This window comes from Leguminivora glycinivorella, chromosome 20 (genome assembly GCF_023078275.1).
Source record: "Leguminivora glycinivorella isolate SPB_JAAS2020 chromosome 20, LegGlyc_1.1, whole genome shotgun sequence".
Taxonomy (NCBI): Eukaryota; Metazoa; Arthropoda; class Insecta; order Lepidoptera; family Tortricidae; genus Leguminivora; species Leguminivora glycinivorella.
Window position 1 is genome coordinate 6109540 of NC_062990.1, and position 20810 is coordinate 6130349.

Below are 20810 nucleotides of genomic sequence, written 5' to 3' on the forward strand. Positions count from 1 at the left end.
GCTTCCACTTCTTCGCTTCCTTGCCATGCGTCCCGTGGTTGTGAGCTTCTCTAGACTATCCGGTGCAGGTCATTTAGTAATTGATTGATTGTGCCATTTACGAGATAAAAAAATACGTTACTCAATAGCGTAAAGTGAAAAGTGCCCCCAAACAGAGACCAAAAACTATGACCATACGGTTGTCGATGTGTGCGTGCGTGATGACACGACTCGCTGGTCATTCGCATGTACACAGACATGGAAAAGATGCGCGTGTATTGCGCGATAGGAACGTCCGTCTGCAAGTGTGTGTGGGTTCACGACAGGTGTATTCAAAACAAATCGCCTGGCATGTCCGATCTCCTACCTTCCTATATCTGGGTGCGTAGCCGAATGGCACAAACGCCGTGAGCAAACGCTCACGAAACGAAACGTAAACGTCGTAGATATCTATCTCTTTCGCTCGTGAGCCAGACTACTTTTCGCGGCGTTTCGTTTTTGTTTCGCGTCGCAGAAATGCCATTCAGCTACGGCACCTGTTATTGTAAAGTAGCCATAACGGTTTATGCTACCCATACATGCAACGATCAACTTACGTAGAGACATATGTGCTTTTACGTACTACTTATATCCTACACTTACGTAGGTATATTTTACATGTCATGTCCTTGATACACCTGATCAACCGCTGTGTAAATAAATAATGAAACGACGACGGTATGCGGTAGTTACAGTGAACATATTTTATTTAGAAGCAGTACAGTATCATTATTTAAACGCCACTGTTAATAATTTGAATTCCTATCATAATCTAATAGAACAAAAGATTAGTCCGATGATAAAGAAATATTATCTTGTTATGCCTGAGCAGTTATTTATGGTTTTGTAGTCGCTTGTTTTGTAAAATACGTAATTTGGTAAACCAGAAGACCAGAACTTACATACTTCATATACGAAATATACGATTTTGACGATTAAATGTTTGCTGCAAAGAGCATAACGTCAAGTCACTGCTCTTTTCACTTTTTTTGTGTGAAAAATATTATCTAGTCTGGTTTCCAGATAACACGTTTTTGATAATGTTCATTTCTTATGTGCGGCGTTTTTTTCAGTGTCAAAATACTGCTTACAATACTTGAGCCATGTTTACCCTAGCATGCCACCCTGGGACCCTCGAATTAGGGTCCGGCCGTACGACGGATTACACACTGAATAATTAAGTAACGTTTATTTTACCCTTCCAACTTAAAATAACATGTCACTATAGACTCTACATACGTGCTGCGTCTTTTTGTGACGCGGGAAAAAAGGAAACATGTCTTTGTAGTTATTGCATATTTTTTGTAATGTACAATAACTAGTGTATTTTATTCCCTTTATTTCTTTGTATTATTGTATTATTATTTGTATCTCATTTATAAGGCGTGCGTGGGGATATAGATCCAATACGTAGAGGCGGTTTGGAGAGCTTTGATGTCATGTATTATTATTAAGTTATTTCGATAGGGCAAGGTGTCAATTTGATATAATTTTAGGACAACAATACATTGCCAAAAAAACTGTATAATAGAAGCTACGAAATGTTACACTTATTATTAATTTTTGCTTAGCGTTTTCTTTCGACGATCATATTCTTAAAATACCTGAGTCCCGTGGTAATAACGTGATTGTGTTGGTTTAAGAATTCAGTTAGACTTTAAAATATACACACTAATAAACTACAAGATATTGTCAAAATTAAATAAATGTGTCATGAAGTTGAATCGACGACGTTAATTTTTTAATAAAAAATCGTGCAAGCAAAGCCTGTGTTGTTGTGGTATCGACATGTTCTTCATTTTGAAATACTTTATAGATAAAATCGTAAATAATCTCGTGACTAATAATAACAAATAACTTACATTTCGTATTTTTTCAACGCGTCGGTTCAGTCGGAAGTACGCATCTGTGCGTTACCATCGCCAGCTATCAATTTTAATCAAATTTAGCTAATTTTGTTTTGCTTTGAAGTATATTTCTTTATTTTATTCTATTGGGTTGGTAAGAAAGTAATGAGCGATCAAAAGAATTCCACATAAAATTTTTGAGAGAGTTCTAGAATCTTCTATGGTCGAAAGTATATAAAGGGCGAGTCGCACAGTTTGTTGTCAGTCATTCACTAGCTGTCGCCGAGCTAATATAAGGAAGAAAATGGACGAATTAAAAGTGCATGTAAGGCATTGCTTACTATATGAATTTCAGTCTGGCCATTCAGCCGCCGAAGCAGTGCGTAATATATGTCAGCGTGTTGCTCCTGAAGTTGTGTCTGAGGCCACGGCGAAACGATGGTTCCAGCGGTTTCGTAGTGGCGACTTTTCATTATCAGATCAACCTAAGTCTGGTCGACCGGTGAAGATTGATGTAGCCAAATTAAAAACCTTAATTGAAGGAGAACCGAGGCTAACGAGTCGTACTCTTGCTACCGAGTTAGGCTGCTCTCATGTCACCATAGAAACACATTTACACGAGTTGGGAAAAAACTACAAATACAGTGTTTGGATACCGCACGAACTTGATAGAGACCAACTAAACCGCCGTGCCGATATCTGCATACAACTTCTGTCTTTTCGCCGCACATTCAACTGGTTGGACCATCTTATCTTATCCACTGGAGATGAAAAATGGGTCTTATATATAAATCACACACGCAAACGTCAGTGGCTAGCTCCAAACGAAAAAGGAATAGAGGCACCAAAAACAGAGCCTCACCCGAAAAAAGTTATGCTGTCCGTTTGGTGGGATATTCATGGTATTATTCACTGGGAACTCCTACCAAATGGAATGACTGTTACCGCATCAGTATACTGTAATCAGCTTGAAAATTTAAACCAAAAAATCTGTCAGAATCGTCCACAGCATGCTAAAGTTTTTTTCTTACACGACAATGCTCGCCCACACATTGCAAAAGTGACTCGGCTAAAGCTATTGGAGCTAGGTCGGAAAGTGATACCTCATCCACCGTACTCTCCAGACTTGGCACCTACGGATTACGCATTGTTCAGATCGCTAAGCAATGCCTTGAATGAAAAAAAGTTCGATGATCAAGCCCATCTACGACAATACATAGCTGAGTTTTTTTAATCTAAACCTAAGAACTTCTTCGCCGATGCTATTCATTCTTTACCAGAACGATGGAGACAAGTAGTAGATAACGAAGGCCGTTATATTTTTGATAAATGATTAAAATAATAAATTAAATAAAAATTACAATATTAGTTATGATTCGCTCATTACTTTCTTACCAACCCAATAGCTAGTATAAAACTCGAAATTATCCAGAGAAATTGACGGGATTCTTTTATAGAGTGGATACCTCTGTAACAGAAACCCGTCAATTAAAAAAAAAAGTTCATTTCCCAGTAAAATGTTTTAAATTTTCAATTTTTTTTCTAAGAATCTCGTACAAAGAAACAAATCAGTACACATTAATTTCGATAATAATCAATACGGATAGATCCACAGCATACAGCGCACAATAGGAACTGTATAAATCTTAAAATTTTACATTAAATTCCTCTTCAGGTGGGCTAGCACAAAATGCGCTCTCGCCCGGAAGTCCTTACTTTGACGACCGGTCTGGCGCAGTCGGTAGTGACCCTGCCTGCTGCGCCGCGGTCCCGAATCCCGGTAAGGGCATTTATTTGTGTGATGAGCACAGATATTTGTTCCTGAGTCATGGATGTTTTCTATGTATATAAGTATTTGTATATTATATATATCGTTGTCTGAGTACCCACAACACAAGCCTTCTTGAGCTTACCGTGGGCCTCAGTCAATCTATGTAAGAATGTCCTATAATATTTATTTATTTATTATCTATACTTGAAGAACGTAAGTTATGCTAAACCGACAGTTGTCATAAAAAGGCAAATAACTGTCTCGAATAATTCAGTATTAATTCAGTATCTAAGAACTTCTTATTGCTTTTGTACAAACAAGTTTCTAATCATTCCAATAATAATCAATACGGGATGGATCTTCCAGTACTTTCCATCACAACAAGAAAATAAATCTTAAAAATTGACATTAAAACCCTCCTTCCCAGTTCTCATAAAATCGCAAATAACTGTCTCCAATAATTCAGTATTCATTCGGCGGATAAATTCAATCGGAATCCATTTTGTTACCGCCGGCTGAGGTCCCGCGGGACCGCGGTACCGTCGGCAGAAGTCCCGCGGGTACCGGTACCGGCGCGGGATTTTATTACTTTTAATATGGTGGAAGACGTTCTGCGCTGACTCTGCATCTAAAATTGTTTTACATCGAAAAATAAAGGGGTCCGATGTTTTTCGCTATTCTATTGCACTTTGTGTTAGGTTTTTAATGTATGGGTCGAAAAATTTGCCAAAATTAAAAAGAGCGAATGTAATTTATACATATTAGTAGGTCTGAATCTAGAGTTATAAATTATCTACGTAAGCAAATATGAGATTATACATACCAATAATACCTCAGTAATGCAGTTTTTGAAAAGGAAAAATGACGTTTTATTTTACTCTACATCGAATTGTCGAGTTTTTATCAATCAAAACTTTGTATTAAATCATGACAAATTGTATCTTCTATAAAGCGTATTTAATGTTTTATAAAACGACATGTTTTTAAGAATTTAGACCCGCCGACAAACAAATCCATCTCAAATGCACATTATAAACTGCTTTCAGCCACATCATAAATAAATCTCAGCAAAAAATTCAAAACTAACAAATCGCTACCAACCGCAACCACGTGTCACGGCCATGTCAAAACATGCCGCAACCTCACTACCAAATAGTCGTAAATAACATTTAAAACTAACTTGGAATTTCAACTTTACCCCTCACAAGCTACAGTCTAAAATTGTATCTGTGCGAAAGCGTATTTCAAAGCAATACTTTTTGCTGTAGACTTTTGGAATACAAAAGATGGTAGACAAGTTATTAAATATAGATACGGACAACATGCCAAATATAAGTATACACGACTTTATTGCTTATACTTTAAGGTTGTCTATACATATCTTTGGCACTTTGTCCGTGTCTATATTTAATACGTTTACTGCAGTCGAAACGGGTAAGATGCATTCGGAATTGAATTCTTACGTGTTGTCTTTAGGGTTCCATTTGTATAGGTTTAGTTGTGAATTGTGAAGATTTATGTTACGCCAGTTTTAAATCACTGGTATGATCGTAGACACGTGTATTGTAAATAAACAACACATTTGTATTATAGAACTTGATGTTGTTCGATTTTTTTTTCCTAACGCCGTGTCTTGCGTGCGACCGTCGCGCGACCGTCGCCGTCGCGTCTTATCGCATCGTCTACTTCCATATCGATAAGGTTTGATTTCGTATGCGTCGCATCGCCGTCGCGCGACCATCGCGCGACCGTCGCCCACGCAAGCCACGGCGTAAGACACTACAGGAGCGAAAATGCTAAAATGAAATGGAGCCGCCCTTTCAATTTGGGAATTTTAGTTAAATATACTAGTGTTATTGACTAGATCTAACGAAAAAAAATTTCCATTCAGAACAACTCAGTTTCCTCCTTCAAAATTTAATCAATAGTAACGAAATTTGAGAATCTGAATTACATTGAAATAATCTGTGTCGGACCGTTTAGTTTTTTTTTTTGGCAAATTGTTACCAATTTTGATTACTACACCCTTTCTTGCGTCACAATCAATAAGGCAGTTTTTGGAATTTTTTATGGGCTCTAGCGTCTTTAAAAATAAAAATATCAAAAAAATCAAAATGGTCCGACACAGATAAAAATAATAATAATCTGTGTTGAAAAAATCATTGCTCTATCTTCAAAAACCAGGGAGGAAATAGTCAAGAGCGTTTGTATGGATAATTGACCCCTCCTGTATCGTCTTAAGGTATTTCTTTAGTGTTAAGGTGTTGGACGCGTAATTAGATAGATATGTTATAGTTTTGAGTTAAATTTTAAATGTGAAAAAAACGAATATACTTAGGTAATTGTTGTTCTAAATACTTGGTTCACTTGATTGATACTATACGCAACTTTAGGAACAAATCAAATTGGTGTTGTCATTATTTTATCCAACTATTTCGTTCAACATTTATTTTTGCAAACAGTTGGTGTTGCTTTTGGTCCCTCCGGATCATACAAAGAATAATTTACAAAAACAGACTGTCTCATATGTCCTTAGTATGTGTGCCATCTAAGCCGGTTAATTTAAATAAAAATCTAATGTATGTTTCCTTTTTTTACAGGTAAATATTTTCATTTTGAAACACCATCCAATCTCCACGATGGACTTTGTATGTGAGTGACAAAATGGCTTCAAAGTTAATACTTGCAAAACACGTAAAAGTCGTGAACTGTATTTGATATTGATATTACAATATTCAAAGAAGCTAGACGTGAAAAAAAAACTTTCAAAGTTTCACGAATAACATTATTTTAAATTTTCTTTGACGTCTAAACCAAAGAAACGGTCATCTTTTAGATAAAAAAGTTTTATGATTTCATTTTGCAACCAACTTTATTTCTGTCTGTCTCTTTTTCCTATTTCTGTGCCCTCTAGTCTGAGATAATTCTAGCAAAAGTACCTAAGCATACCGGAATAGAAAAGTTATGTATTTTTTTTACATTTTAATACATGATCACTAATCAGCTTCCTAGTTGTCTGGTGTCTAGATTCTAGGTATACTTTACCATTACCACCTAAGTAAGATTCTTCATACAGAAAATATAAATTAAAAATACTGCAAAGACAAAAAAGTTACATGCAGACATGTTTACAAGCTGGCACTATTTCAATAAACATTTTCAATAAAAATACAAAAAGTTTACCAACTCTAGGCCCCGACGAGATTCGAACTCGTGATCTCCTGTTTACTAGACAGGCGCTTTAACCAACTAAGCCACGGCGCCGTTGACGCGCTCGACGAAATGATCGGTCCCTATTGTAGTCGAGTTACATCACAGTTATGTTTACATTATTGTCTTGTTACAATGTATGTGTGTGTCTTGACGACAGTTATCTGGTTTAGTTTACTGATATGATAATAAGTCGATTATTAAATATGACGCTGTTGTATGGCACATTTTTTGTAGGAATTAAACTTTGTTTTATGAGGTCATTACACTCGTATGTTATCTTATCGATATTTGCAGAATCAATATTATTATTAAGGTCATATTGAATGTTTTATCTTTTTACCATTGAATACTATAAAATAATCTACTCGGGCTCACTAGCAGATTCAATCTAATGACAGAAATGTGTCACAAATTGTATGGAGTTTGTAGTTTTCAGCAGCGCTTACTAGTACATTTTAAACATATTGATTTCCGATAATCCAAGGATTATGTGTCACATTCAATTAGAGGATTAAGTACACGGTAATCCAGTTTGAACATGTGCTCTGTGTATTTTGTACACATTCGTGACACAAAAGAGGGCTTCGGTTATGTTGATGAATGTATTTACCATTATATTGGAATATTTTGAATATAAACATATACTTTGAAGCGCTGGTGGCCTTGCGACTTTCGATCCAGAGATTTTTGCCTTTGAAATCCTTCCTACATCCGATATCGGATCGGATAATGTGAAAACGCACCTGACTGTTGTGTGACAATACTGAGACGACTAAATACTAATTATTCTCCTTAAATTTAAGCCATATTTCACCAAATTCCCACATATTATTGTGGTAAACGTGTTCCCTTTGATCTTTTCTCGGACGCCGCCAAGAATGAAGTCCCGTTCCGGGAATTCCCTTTTTGTATGACAGCTGCAGGTCAAAAGGATGTACTAATTGAGCGTACATTTTCGAATAATCGTATTTTGAACATGTGTACAATAAAGGAACATATGTAATTGACACTTTTTTCTGTCATATGTCACCAATAAAAAATATATTTTATGGGGTTAATGCACAAAGTACGAAATCTGTATTTGCTAGTGCTTCGTAATTTTTTCTTCACATTTGTTGTTTGAAGGTCTCATTGCATCTACGTGTATTGAAGAATAATGTGCTATTTTAATCCCAAGGGAGTTATGGATTTAGTTTTAAAAATTAATACAATCCGTACAAAGGATGTTTCAATCAGCCAAGGATTTTTTTTTTGCACAACTAAAATTTTACTTTTTTTTTATAGCCTATAATGTGTCCCACTGCTGGGCAAAGGCCTCCCCTGTTTTCCGCCACTCGTCACGGTTCTGTGCATGCTCTCGCCAGCCGCCACAAAATGAGTCCAGGTCTTTCCGCCATCTCACCTTTGACTATTAAGCTATTTAAAAAAATGAGCCATTGAAACACTCGTGTTATTTTATTAACAACACCCGGGTTTTAATGCCTCTCATTATGCACCAGTCACATAAATAACTATTAAATTAATGATTCCATTTTTTTTAAACCAGTTTAAGATCAATAAAGCCCCAGTGATAATTAATCCATTTGTAAAAAAAAAAAAAAACAAATGACCAGTTGCGGCTGACAGCGTTTTATTTGGAAAAAGTTTCAAATAAACTTGAATTAGTGTAGAGTTACACCCTTTTCTAAGTAACAGTGCACCCGGCGCAGACGGCATAAATCACTTGTCTCGCTATTTTTATTTATTTCCCTTTGCTTGGTGACGAGTATTTTGTACTTGGTATTTTTTTACCTGTTTCGAGCGAGTTGTAGGTACTTGTTCCGGGATTGATAAACACAAGTCTTTGACAAACACAAAACTTAAATTTTATAAATCTCCTTGTATTCTTAGTAGACACTAAACAGAAGTACAGTCAACCAATTGGAACCCTAGGCCACTCTACAACCATGTCAAAATGACAAGCAGTAAGTGATTTCTTACAATCTGATTTATAGCCTGTCAACCAAATTTTGGCAGTAGCAATGTACATCAAACTAAAGTATGGTATCCCTATGAAACGAACAAAAACCAGCAATGTACAGTACGTCGAACAGCCACAGAGATTTTTTTTCAAGGGGCTCGTTGGGCCTGCAGCATTGGAATGCCTCCCTAATAAAAAAAGCATATGAAACGCGTATACTCATCCTTTACTTCCTTACGAATTAGATAATGTATTAAAAAGGGACGGATATATGCTAGTTATTTCTCTTTTTGGTAGGGTGGAGGTTTCCACAGATAAGATTCAAATGACACGCGAATTTCCACCGTTTTTCAAAACCAGTGTTGCTAGCCCGCGATTTTTCAAATTTGCCGCCTTTTTAACGTCACTATGACATATTTCTACAGTGGCTCCAATATAGGTTGATTGTACCTAGTTTATACTAACACATTGTTCTCTGCAAAATTATTATTTCAGATAAGTAGAATGTTAAGCGCCGAACTCACAAGTATTATAACAGCAAGTATTTAATCCCTGTTCCGATACTCTTTATTACTAGTCTCGCTAAAACAAAGAGGTAATTTATGTGGGTAATTAATGAGCCGGTTATATTTGTCGCGTTTCGCGCTTAATTCGCTCCCTAGAGAGAGAATTGGTATTATTATTCAAATCGGGCGGTTTGAAATGCCCTTAACTCTTCTGAGTTAATATTCTCTTTGGATAAATTATTTATCACATACACATACACATACAATCACGCCTGTATCCCATAAAGGGGTAGGCAGAGCACATGAACTACTCAAGTTTCAGTTCAGTGCCACTCTTGGCAAAAAGGGGTTGAAAGAAAACGAAAGTGTTACCTCATTAATTTTCAGTTTTCAACCCCTTAATTGCCAGGAGTGGCCCTTTCATGGGACACAAGCATGATTTTATGTGTGTCATTTTCGTAGAAAATTATCTATATTCTGTATAACTTTAAGGCTCAAGTAGAACAATGATATACCGAAAAATATTTAGAGCCGACTCACAAAAACATTACAAAAACCTAACCAAAAAATTAAAATTTTGAAAAAACCCCCGACCGCGACATAGTGGACCGATTTTCATGAAACATGGCTAAGACCACTCCCGACTAACTCAGCTTTCAAACAATACAAAACTAAATCTAAATCGGTTCATCCGTTCAGGAGCTACGATGCCACAGACAGACACACTGACAGACAAACAGACAGACAGCCAGACACGTCAAACTTGTAACACCCCGTCGTTTTTGCGTCGGGGGTTAAAAACGTGGACACCGCTAAAGCCTCATACACCTCTTTAATTCAATGCCGGCAAATGAAAACGTGCATTTGTTCACAAAGTAGACGTATTATAATCCTTTAAACAGACCGCAATCTTCTTATGTTCTTAACATGCACATTTGCACAATGCACTAGGCTTGTGTCGTTCACGAACTATGAACTGTTAGGCCCTCCGCTCACGAGGCTACTCTCAAGCGACGCGATTGCAATGCAATTCATGGTTGCATACTGGTATGCTACTCGTTTCCGCTCACAGTGCTACGCAACTGAGACGATTTTTATCATTTGCAGTGCAACATTCGTGCGTACAAGATGATGAAACACGATGAATTTTGAATCGTGACGTTATTTATCACTCACCCCTTCATAGTTTGTAGTAGGTTAATGTAATAATAGTAGGTAAATAAACCCTTCATTTCATAAAAACAAAATATAATACCTATACTGACCTGTCATATTCATTTTTTTGCCAATATCATTCCACGCCTTTTCCACCACATCTTTTCTCATATATTCTGGCAGCTTATAATTATACAAACACGGATAATTTTCCACTTCTTGGAAAAATCGAATATTAAACTTTTGATCCACCGCCATTTTTGTTTGCAACGTGCATGCGACTCGAGTAGCGTGCGACCAGCAATGACAGTCGCGTGCGACTGGTAGCATACGGGTCGTAGACGCGTCTCGTCGTGTGCGGAGCGACGTTAATTTGTATGCAGGCTACTCACGAGCGACGCGTATCATACGCGTATGAGACGAAAGTCGCTTGAGAGTAGCCTCGTGAGCGGAGGGCCTTAGGAATAAAATCCCATCAATGACCGAAATGAACTGAATCTTTCCGTGCTCTGAGAATCGGTCTTTGCTCATTTAGTTCAGTATAGGATCGGCGAACGCGAGCGGTTTGGATCAAGAACGAGTGTGTGACTGCGCCGACCGAGAGCGAGAGCTACTTAGCAGAGCAACAAAAAAAAGTCAAGTTTTCATATTAAACTTCGGTTACTTATAACCTTTCGGCCCGGAATGTTACTATCTGTTGACTATTCATATCATTTTGACACTATTTGGTCCCATTCGTTCTGATCTTTCCGACCGCAGTGGTCACTGGTCTGTCTGAACTAAATGAGCAAAAGACCTAAAAGAGCGAACTAGTTCGTGGGAGCGATTGAACGAGATCGGAGCGCTCCGATCAACGAACGAAACGGCACAAGCCTACAATGCACTACAAAGCCACTGCTGCTATTGTTAACATACCGAGTGCATATACTGATGAAACCCGACTATAGTCCTTGGGAATGTTCCCGGGAATCACAGCAATAATCAGAATTAGGTTGTTTTTATACAGTGCGAAAACGCTAAGGTATGCGATTTTAGATTTTAGACACATTGCGCACTAATTAGATCCAATTCAGGTGCCGATCAAATTTGCAGACCACATTGAAATGACATTCGCATGCGAGATGTTGTACCGTCTAAATCAGCCTTAAATCAGGTCGGTGAGTAGCTGATAATATCAGCTACTCAAGACTAGTATTATCAGTTCTATCTAATCTATCTAATCACTTACGAGTAAACTAACCTAACCACAAAATATAAATTTAAAAACCCCAAAAAATAAAAACCCCGATATAGTAGAGTAGTAGACCGATTTTCATGAAACATGGCTAAGAACACTCCCGACTAACTCAGCTTTCAAACGAAAAAAAAAACTAAATCTAAATCGGTTCATCCGTTCAGGAGCTACGATGCCACAGACAGACACACACACAGACAAACAAACAGACGGACAGACAGACAGACAGACACACACGTCAAACTTATAACAACCCCGTCGTTTTTGCGTCGGGGGTTAATCAATTTTATTTATACTGGTTGTCCCAAAGCCTTTCTTTTGGTGGCGTGGTGAACACTAATATAATGCACTGGCTGCAACTAAGAAAGATCCTAACTCATTTTATTTGGCTACGCGTATGATATCTTTTATATAAAACCCCTACAATGGATTACATGCCTTTGACGAACTTAGGTCTAGTATCTAGTTACCAAAGACATAATATGTAACTCCGTATAGACGGATAAAGTCTAAGAAAAAACGTACCTCAAAGGTGTCGTTACACCTTTGGGGGACGCTCGGCTAGATGGCGCTAATATTCATATTTGACATTTTAACATAATTATATCAAGCTAAGAATATGGGCCAAATTGTCAAATCTGACGTTCAAAAGTTTTAAGCCAGTGTCGAGAGACTGCAGTCTATGCACTGTGATTACACATTTTACTTTGACAGTGACTCTCTATAACACTCAATCCTCTTTGCTACTTACACAAGAATGGAAAATGCTACTTTATTTTAGAGCTTTTAGAATTTTGAGGTTTACAACATTTGGTAAAATGAAAATGTCAATTACGGCGGTGCATATTCTTTCTTTTCATAGGTCATATTGTTTCAGAAGGATTTTGTACCCCTGACTTTCTGATTAGAATATAATACGTATAATATAAGTCAGGAGAAAGCATTGCTATAGAGTTTGTAATAATCTTAGTCAGAATTACAAACTCTTACAATTAAAAGAAAAAGAAAAGTTTATTTGGTTATGTTTTCAATGAAATAAAAAATGCAAACAAAAGATTATGTAAAATTTGCGATAATTCTCTTATAAGGACTTAGGATCCTATTTAAATAGAAATGCCTATAGGAGTTCGAAATCTAGAACGAGTTATATTGTTTGGAGAAAAACTTTAATAATTATACAATACTAGCTTTTACCCGCGGCTTCGCTCGCGTTAGAAAGAGACAAAAAGTAGCCTATGTCACTCTCCATTCCTTCAACTATCTCCACTTAAAAAATCACGTCAATTCGTTGCTCCGTTTTGCCGTAAAAGACGGACAAACAAACAGACTTTTTCAACTTTTTCATTTATAATATTAGTATGGAAGTATGGATATCAATATACAAAGCAAGTGTATTAAATTATACTTGTACTTCCGATACGCATGCCGTATGGGACCGAGATTCTAATGACATGCATCGAGGTGAGGTGTCGATATTGCAGTGGAGGACACATAAAAGTGTACAAGTTATTGTATTTGTTATTTTATTGTAGGTACATTATTCATAATTGATTTAATTATCTAACTGAGAAATATCAAACTACAGTCATTTATCTAAACTATTAAAGCGTCCAGTTAACTCATAAAATTATAGATAAAATGCGTATATATTATGTAGGTTTCGTCAAAGCTAGATTTGCACTAACTTAAACGGAATAGTTAAGAATAGTCACCTTTATGTCCTTACTTCATAAGTCTGAGTATACAAATACCTGTTCCGTACGAATACTGAACGAGTGATGTTCACTAGTATTTTAAATTGCACCTTCATTTTTTCTGCCACGCAGTGTACCCGGCAATATCGCCGAGCCACTTGTTGGAATTGGAATCCCATCGTACACTGGCGTGCAATGCCGTTAGCGTCTGACATTACACGCTCCTATTGCGTTCCGTTTTTTTGTTTAATTTTTAAAGATGGCGGTCATTATATAAGTACTATCAGCCATAGAACCAAAAGTTAAATTGCGGCTACACTTTTTTCTGCCACACAGTGTACCCGGCAATCGGCAATATCTCCGAGCCACTTGTTGGAATTGGATCCCATCGTACACTGGCGTGCAATGCCGTTTGCGTCTGACATTGCACTCTTCTATTGCGTTCCGTTTTTTGCTTTTTTTGCGTTTTAGTCGTGTTTGCTTGGATGCGAAGTGATTTATTGCACTATCTACTATAGGTATCTATCCTAATATGTACATAATTTATATGACATATTACCTACCTACTTCCAGACTACGCCGTGGAAAATAAGTTCTAAAAGCTTTACCAACCGTAACGATTAAATACACCCAATTAAAGCATATTATTATTATACGCTCGCAGATGAAATAGAGCTGCTAACCAATGACCAATATCCCTCTGAGAGAGTTCTAATCTTCATCGTAACCATGCTTCAACGAGATAAGAATGTCAAACAAGCGAAAGACATATGCCGATTATTAGAACGACGTCTTAAACTTTGGGCTGATGAACTGTATGATACTCTATTAACCGAATCAATCAAATCAGACAACACCCTTCGTAATTCATTCGATCGTAAAAAGCATAATGATGACATTGATGACGTCACACGAAAATTTACACGCCTAATCCTGAGGGGCAAAGTACGTGATGCTGTAAACTGGCTAGTAACAAAAGATACCAGCAAAATACTGAATACCCATGATGAAATAGATCCTACCGGTAAAACAGTCGGTGATATTCTAAAAGAAAAACATCCACACCATACCATTCCCGATCCGGAGTTATTCACTCTTCCTAACGGCGTGACTGACCTGCCACCACTTCTAGAGGTCGATATAACTAGCAGCCATGTAGAACAAGTCGCTAGAAAGTTACATGGTGGCGGTGGCCCAACCGGTAGCACTTCCGAAAACTGGAAGGATTTCCTCCTCAGATTCGGTGAGGCAAGCCTACATCTCAGAAACTCCATAGCACAATTAACAATGAAACTTAACAATGAATATGTCTCTTGGAACCATATACAAGCACTAATGTCGAGCCGCCTTATAGCCTTAGATAAATCCCCCGGTGTGAGGCCCATTGGCATTGGCGAGTGCTTAAGACGTATACTATCAAAATGTATGATCTTAGCTACCGGTTCCGAAGTAACAGAGGCATGCGGTCAGTCACAACTATGTAGCGGTCTTAGTAGCGGTATCGAAGGTGCAATACATGCAATGAGTGACCTCTTCAATATTAACTGCCGCCCCGGTTCAAACTGGGGAATGCTTCTCGTCGACGCCAATAATGCATTTAACGCCGTTAATAGACAACTAGCCCTATGGCAAGCTAGAATACATTGGCCACACTGTGCTCGTTTTCTATATAACACCTATAATGGTCATGCGGAACTTGTCATGCGCAATTCCGACATGAGACTTTACAGTCAAGAAGGAGTAACTCAGGGAGATCCACTGGCCATGCCGCTCTACGCCCTTGCAACACTTCCCATCATAAACAAACTTAAAGATCAGCAAGGAACCACACAAACCTGGTACGCCGATGACTCTTCAGCCCAAGGTGATCTGGGAAGTCTACGCACCTGGTGGGACAAACTTAACAGCATAGGACCATCCTTTGGATACTTTCCGCAAGCTAAAAAAACTATACTCATAGTTTCCGAAACCGACAAACAATCAGCCCACCAAATCTTCAGAGACACTAACCTAAGTATTGTTACTGGATCACGTTTCTTGGGAAGCTACATAGGCGAAGGGAAAGAGGACTTCATACAAAATAATGTGAACAGATTCGTCTCTACCATAGAAAAAATTACAGAAATTTGTAAAAACTCTCCGCAAGCTGCTTATACTGCCCTTACCAAAGCGATTCAGTCTCAATGGTCATTTATACTAAGAGTCCTGAAAAATTCCCACAAACTATTTGAACCAGTTACATATGCACTACGAACACTGTTTCTGCCAACTCTCTTTGGAAGCAATGTCACCCCGACAGAAGCTAATCTATTTTATTTACCAGTAAATAAAGGCGGATTAGCAATTTCTGACCCATTTAACGCCACCAACCTAAATTATGAAATTTCCAACAAAGGATGTAAGGTTCTCACAGCCGCTTTAATAGACAAATAACAGATTGTTTTATCTGACCACGTTACTGCCCTAAATGATGCTCGCAAAGAGGGCCGCAGAGAAAAAGAAGCCCTTGATGATAAACTTCTAGAAAGTACATTAAATAACTTTAGTACCACTAAGAAAAGAGCAATCGGAAGATCCATTGCTTCTAAAATGAAAACAAAATCCTCAAATTGGCTTTCAGTTATTCCCACAAAGAAGGATCATTTCGACCTATCCCCATTGGAGTTCAGAGATGCACTTTCAATACGTTACCATAGATCACCAAACGCTATGCCACAGACGTGCGACGGTTGTGGTAACAACCATTTCAACATCGATCATGCACTCTGTTGTAAAACCGGCGGCCTTATCACACGGCGTCATAACGAGATAAGGGATCTATTCTGCGAACTCTGCCAATACGCTTGGGGCAATGTAACAAAAGAACCAATAATAGCTGAAAACGACTGCGGCATACGTGCAGACCTTTCTTGCCGTGGGGTATGGGATGCTCAGAGGAAGGCGTTATTTGACATCCGTGTTGTTGACACCGACGCTCCTTCTTATATCTCAAGACCCGTATCTTCCATCCTTAAATCAGCCGAAGATGAAAAACATAGAAAATATAATAATGCCTGTGAATTACGACATGCAACTTTCACCCCACTCGTAACATCGGTCGACGGTGCCTTTGCTCCGCAAATGTCTTCCTTCATTAAACATATGGCAGAAAGCATATCTGAACGCTGGAATCGCTCCTTGAGTACCATCCTAGGCTGGCTTCGAGCGAGAATTAATGTCGCAGTAATACGCGCTACAAGTATGTGCATTCGAGGCACTCGCCACCGCTTCAAGCCCGCTGCCAGATGGCTTGGTTTCGACGATGGTGCTGCCCTCCCCCACGTTGGCTAACACTTTTTCCGGAACTTTTTTCTAATTTCAAATTATTTAATGTATCGTAATGTACTATTGTATATTTCAGCATTGGTCCCATAATAAATGTTGTATTAAAGCATAATATTAAAAAAAAGGGAATACTTAATTCAAAACCACCTTGCACATACTTATCCGAGCTGTTTTGAGATGTCCGAAACTGTTGTTTATTAGTACAGTGTGCGTAGCTTAATTCAAAAACGCTCACGATAATATCTCTTTCGTAGCTACAGATCTATAACGCTCTTGCGTATTGGCGCGACAGAGTCAGACTACCTTTCTACGGCGTTTTGATTTCGTTTCGCGTCGCAGAAATGCCATTCGGCTACGGTTCCTGACACCCCAAAAAGTTTATATTATAGAAATCTATGGTCTATTTTCGTAGGATATTAGCGAGAGAAACCGAAATTGCATCGACAGAGATAGGCAAATCAAGTACGAATACAAAAGTATGTCCTTATTATACAAATGTAGTGTAAGTCATAATATTTTTTTATCATAAATATTTTCACGTAAATGAGTTATTCTACAAAGAGTACTATTGGAATGAATTTATGACAAATAGGAACTCCCGGAGAAAATACGATGGTCTCATGTGCTACATCTTTACAGAAATCCTTTAAAAATAGAATCTTTGTTTTACCTGTTACATCGCTACAGTATTCTACGCTGGCAATCTCCTTAAAATCCTTACTTCCCAAATAAACGTGCTGCCACAGTAAAATCTACCTTGTTGCGTTTTAAATGCAGTCTAGATTGTGGCGCAATGTGGAGTCATTTTTTCGGTGGCATGCATTGTTTCAAGCCGAGACGAAAAGCATTCTCATCGCTTGCATAGTACAAGTGAACGGTCTTCATAAATACTCGGTACGACTCACTGACAAAGGCTTGTAATCTATATATGTATGTACTAGCTTTTGCCCGCGGCTTCGCTCGCGTTAGAAAGAGACAAAAATTAGCCTATGTCATTCTCCATCCCTTAAAAAATCACGTCAATTCGTCGCTCCGTTTTGCCGTGAAAGACGGACAAACAAACAGACACACACACTTTCCCATTTAAAATATTAGTATGGATGTATAAAAGGCAAAGTCCTGACTGACTGACTGACTTAAATCAACGCACCGCCCAAACCGCTGGTTCTAGAGATTCCAAAATGTCATCGAGAACGTTCAGCTGTTGCCAAAACTCTTCTTGCACGGTCGATAGCTGACGTCACGGAACGTCGCTCGTCGATGTTTTCTGCTAAGACTAATCGAACATCTAACAATCGACGTTGACTGTTCCATTCACGGTGCATGCAGACAGCGAAATGCTTATACCTACTCGTATATACCCGTTATGCCGCGGCCTGGACGCACGCGATATAACCGTCCAAAACAAATTCATTTAGGTCGATACATTTTGTTCCTGCTTCTCAAAACAGGGGCTGCGTGGGGCACGACGAGCGGTGCGTCGCGCTGCATGATCATGATGTATGGAATTGAAAGGATCTGTTTTCATCGACAGCGGCTGCCGCTTATCGGCGGCTTCCGTTCGCCGCGTGCGTTCACGTTCAGTCTGCGTATTTATAAACGCCATGCCTTCTATTGCTCCCTCTTAGGGAAGAATTTCGTAGTTATACAGCAGAATTTATACTGGTTTTAGCCTGAGTCAAAGATTTATACTCAGTGAAGAACATAGCAGTTCTAGGATCGGAACAGGTCCGAATTGGATGCAATCTCGCCGCGTTGCATACAGATGCAGCGCTGCAGGTTGAGTGAATGAAACGGTGTGACGGGGATTCTCGAATTGGGAAAAGAGTTCTTCTGCCTTTCTACTGAATTTCACATTCGCATTTTTGTTTTTAGGAAGTTGATACTTGATAGGTATCAAAAGCAACTTATTGTGGATATTTTGTAGGAGATTCAATATCCATACTAATATTATAAATGGGAAAGTATGTGTATCTTTGTTTGTTCGTCTTTCACGGCAAAACGGAGCGACGAAGTGACATGATTATTTAAGTGGCGATAGTTGATGGCATGGCATGGATGACATAGGTTACTTTTTCTCTCTTTCTAACCCCCCACCACTTCCCTAAAATGTGGGAGGGGGGTAGAAGCATGTATTCCGCAATTTTCGAATTTAACGCGATCTAAGCCGCGAGCAAAAGCTAGTTTTTTAGGGTTCCGTAGTCAACTAGGAACCCTTATAGTTTCGCCATGTCTGTCTGTCCGTCCGTCCGTCCGTCCGTCCGTCCGTCCGTCCGTCCGTCCGTCCGTCCGTCCGTCCGTCCGTCCGTCCGTCCGCGGATAATCTCAGTAACCGTAAGCACTAGAAAGCTGAAATTTGGTACCAATATGTATATCAATCACGCCAACAAAGTGCAAAAATAAAAAATGGAAAAAAATGTTTTATTAGGGTACCCCCCCCCTACATGTAAAGTGGGGGCTGATATTTTTTTTCATTCCAACCCCAACGTGTGATATATTGTTGGATAGGTATTCAAAAATGAATAAGGGTTTCCTAAGATAGTTTTTTGATAATATTAATATTTTCGGAAATAATCGCTCCTAAAGGAAAAAAAAGTGCGTCCCCCCCCCCTCTAACTTTTGAACCATATGTTTAAAAAATATGAAAAAAATCACAAAAGTAGAACTTTGTAAAGACTTTCTAGGAAAATTATTTTGAACTTGATAGGTTCAGTAGAGAGTTTTTGAGAAAAATACTGAAAACTACGGAACCCTACACTGAGCGTGGCCCGACACGCTCTTGGCCGGTTTTTTATAATAAAAGCAAATTTAATTACATTAATTAATTTGAAGATGGCAACAATGGCAGGTAGCGTCTTAATCTTAGTTATTGTTTAGTTTAACTTTAGATACCCCAAGGCGGTATTCAGTGTCTTAGTTAAGCAAGACGCCAAAACTCTCAATATTCGAAGCGACAGCCTGTTATAGTCGGTTGAGCAAATTGTTCTATGCAGTTAGTGACAGGAATCAACGGTTAGAAGTTACTGAGTTTACTAAATAGATTTGCCATGTTGCCATTCATATTGAAGCTTTAAATTCTCGCATATTTAAGTATATACACTGTACTGTGACAATTTTATTGTCCCCCGACTCGACAGTGACACTTTGCCGTTCATTGCTTGTTAAACAAGGAAATATTGACGCTGAGTAACAATGTTACTTATCAACTCAGAAATAGGCATCTGGTCTGTACCTATTGCGATATAATTTCATTAATTTTATTTTCTTTACAGTTTCAGCCAGATTGAAAAATAATGAAATTGAATGTATGAGCTTATGTTACATTTAGAGTAATTCTCCAGCGTCCAGAAACCGGCCACCCTATACCGAAAATGATTTCTTTCAACCTATGATAAATATTAGACTTCATTGTTTTACAAATTTCTGATACTGACCATTTCTTACTATACTTAACTGGCCGATGCCAATATACTGAGTTCCTTCTAACCTTTCATATACGGCTGTCAAAAAACTGTTCTACATATTGCCACCATACTTATAATAAATAAGTTGAAACCATATGGAGCAGATCTGCTCCTAAGCATACCAAAGGTACTTGGCGATTTGCCCTATATATGCTGACCTTATTTATTTATTTATTTATTTAAACTTTATTGCACAGTAAAAATATACAGTTACAAAAGGCGAACTTAATGCTACATGGCATTCTCTACCAGTCAACCTTTAGGCCAAACAGAGAAGACCAAAAAAAGGTGCGGGATATGTAAAGAACATGATTTTATTGGACTACGTTATAGAAAAAAAAATAGGGACTTATATAAATATATTTACCTATTTAAGACACTCCCCCTTCCTATTCCTATTTAAGACCTTCCCCTGCTTCCCCATTCTATCAACTCGTAATATTATTAAAACAAGTTGTTTGGTTTGTTACAGGACGTGATACACACAATAAGCACGCCGCACGGGCAGGTGCAGAGGATCGTCGTGTTCAAGAAGAACGGCGTGCAGGCGATGGTTGAATATCCTTTACAATAGATTATAGATAAATCTCTTGTGTAGTTATAATCGACGGCGAAACTGACACG

The 20810-nt window shown here is 38.2% G+C and overlaps 1 protein-coding gene and 1 non-coding gene across 4 annotated transcripts in view; one reads left to right on the plus strand and one right to left on the minus strand.

Moving 5' to 3' along the window:
* The window catches only part of LOC125237236 (heterogeneous nuclear ribonucleoprotein L), a 688519-nt gene that overhangs the window by 534822 nt on the left and 132887 nt on the right, over positions 1-20810 (plus strand). For all 3 annotated transcript variants that reach the window (XM_048144251.1, XM_048144250.1, XM_048144252.1), the window contains exon 3: positions 20659-20744. In XM_048144251.1, the coding sequence (XP_048000208.1) occupies positions 20659-20744 (86 nt within the window). The remainder of the gene's footprint in view (positions 1-20658; positions 20745-20810) is intronic.
* Positions 6827-6900, minus strand: Trnat-agu. Its single transcript has one exon. It is a non-coding gene; the product is annotated as a tRNA-Thr (tRNA).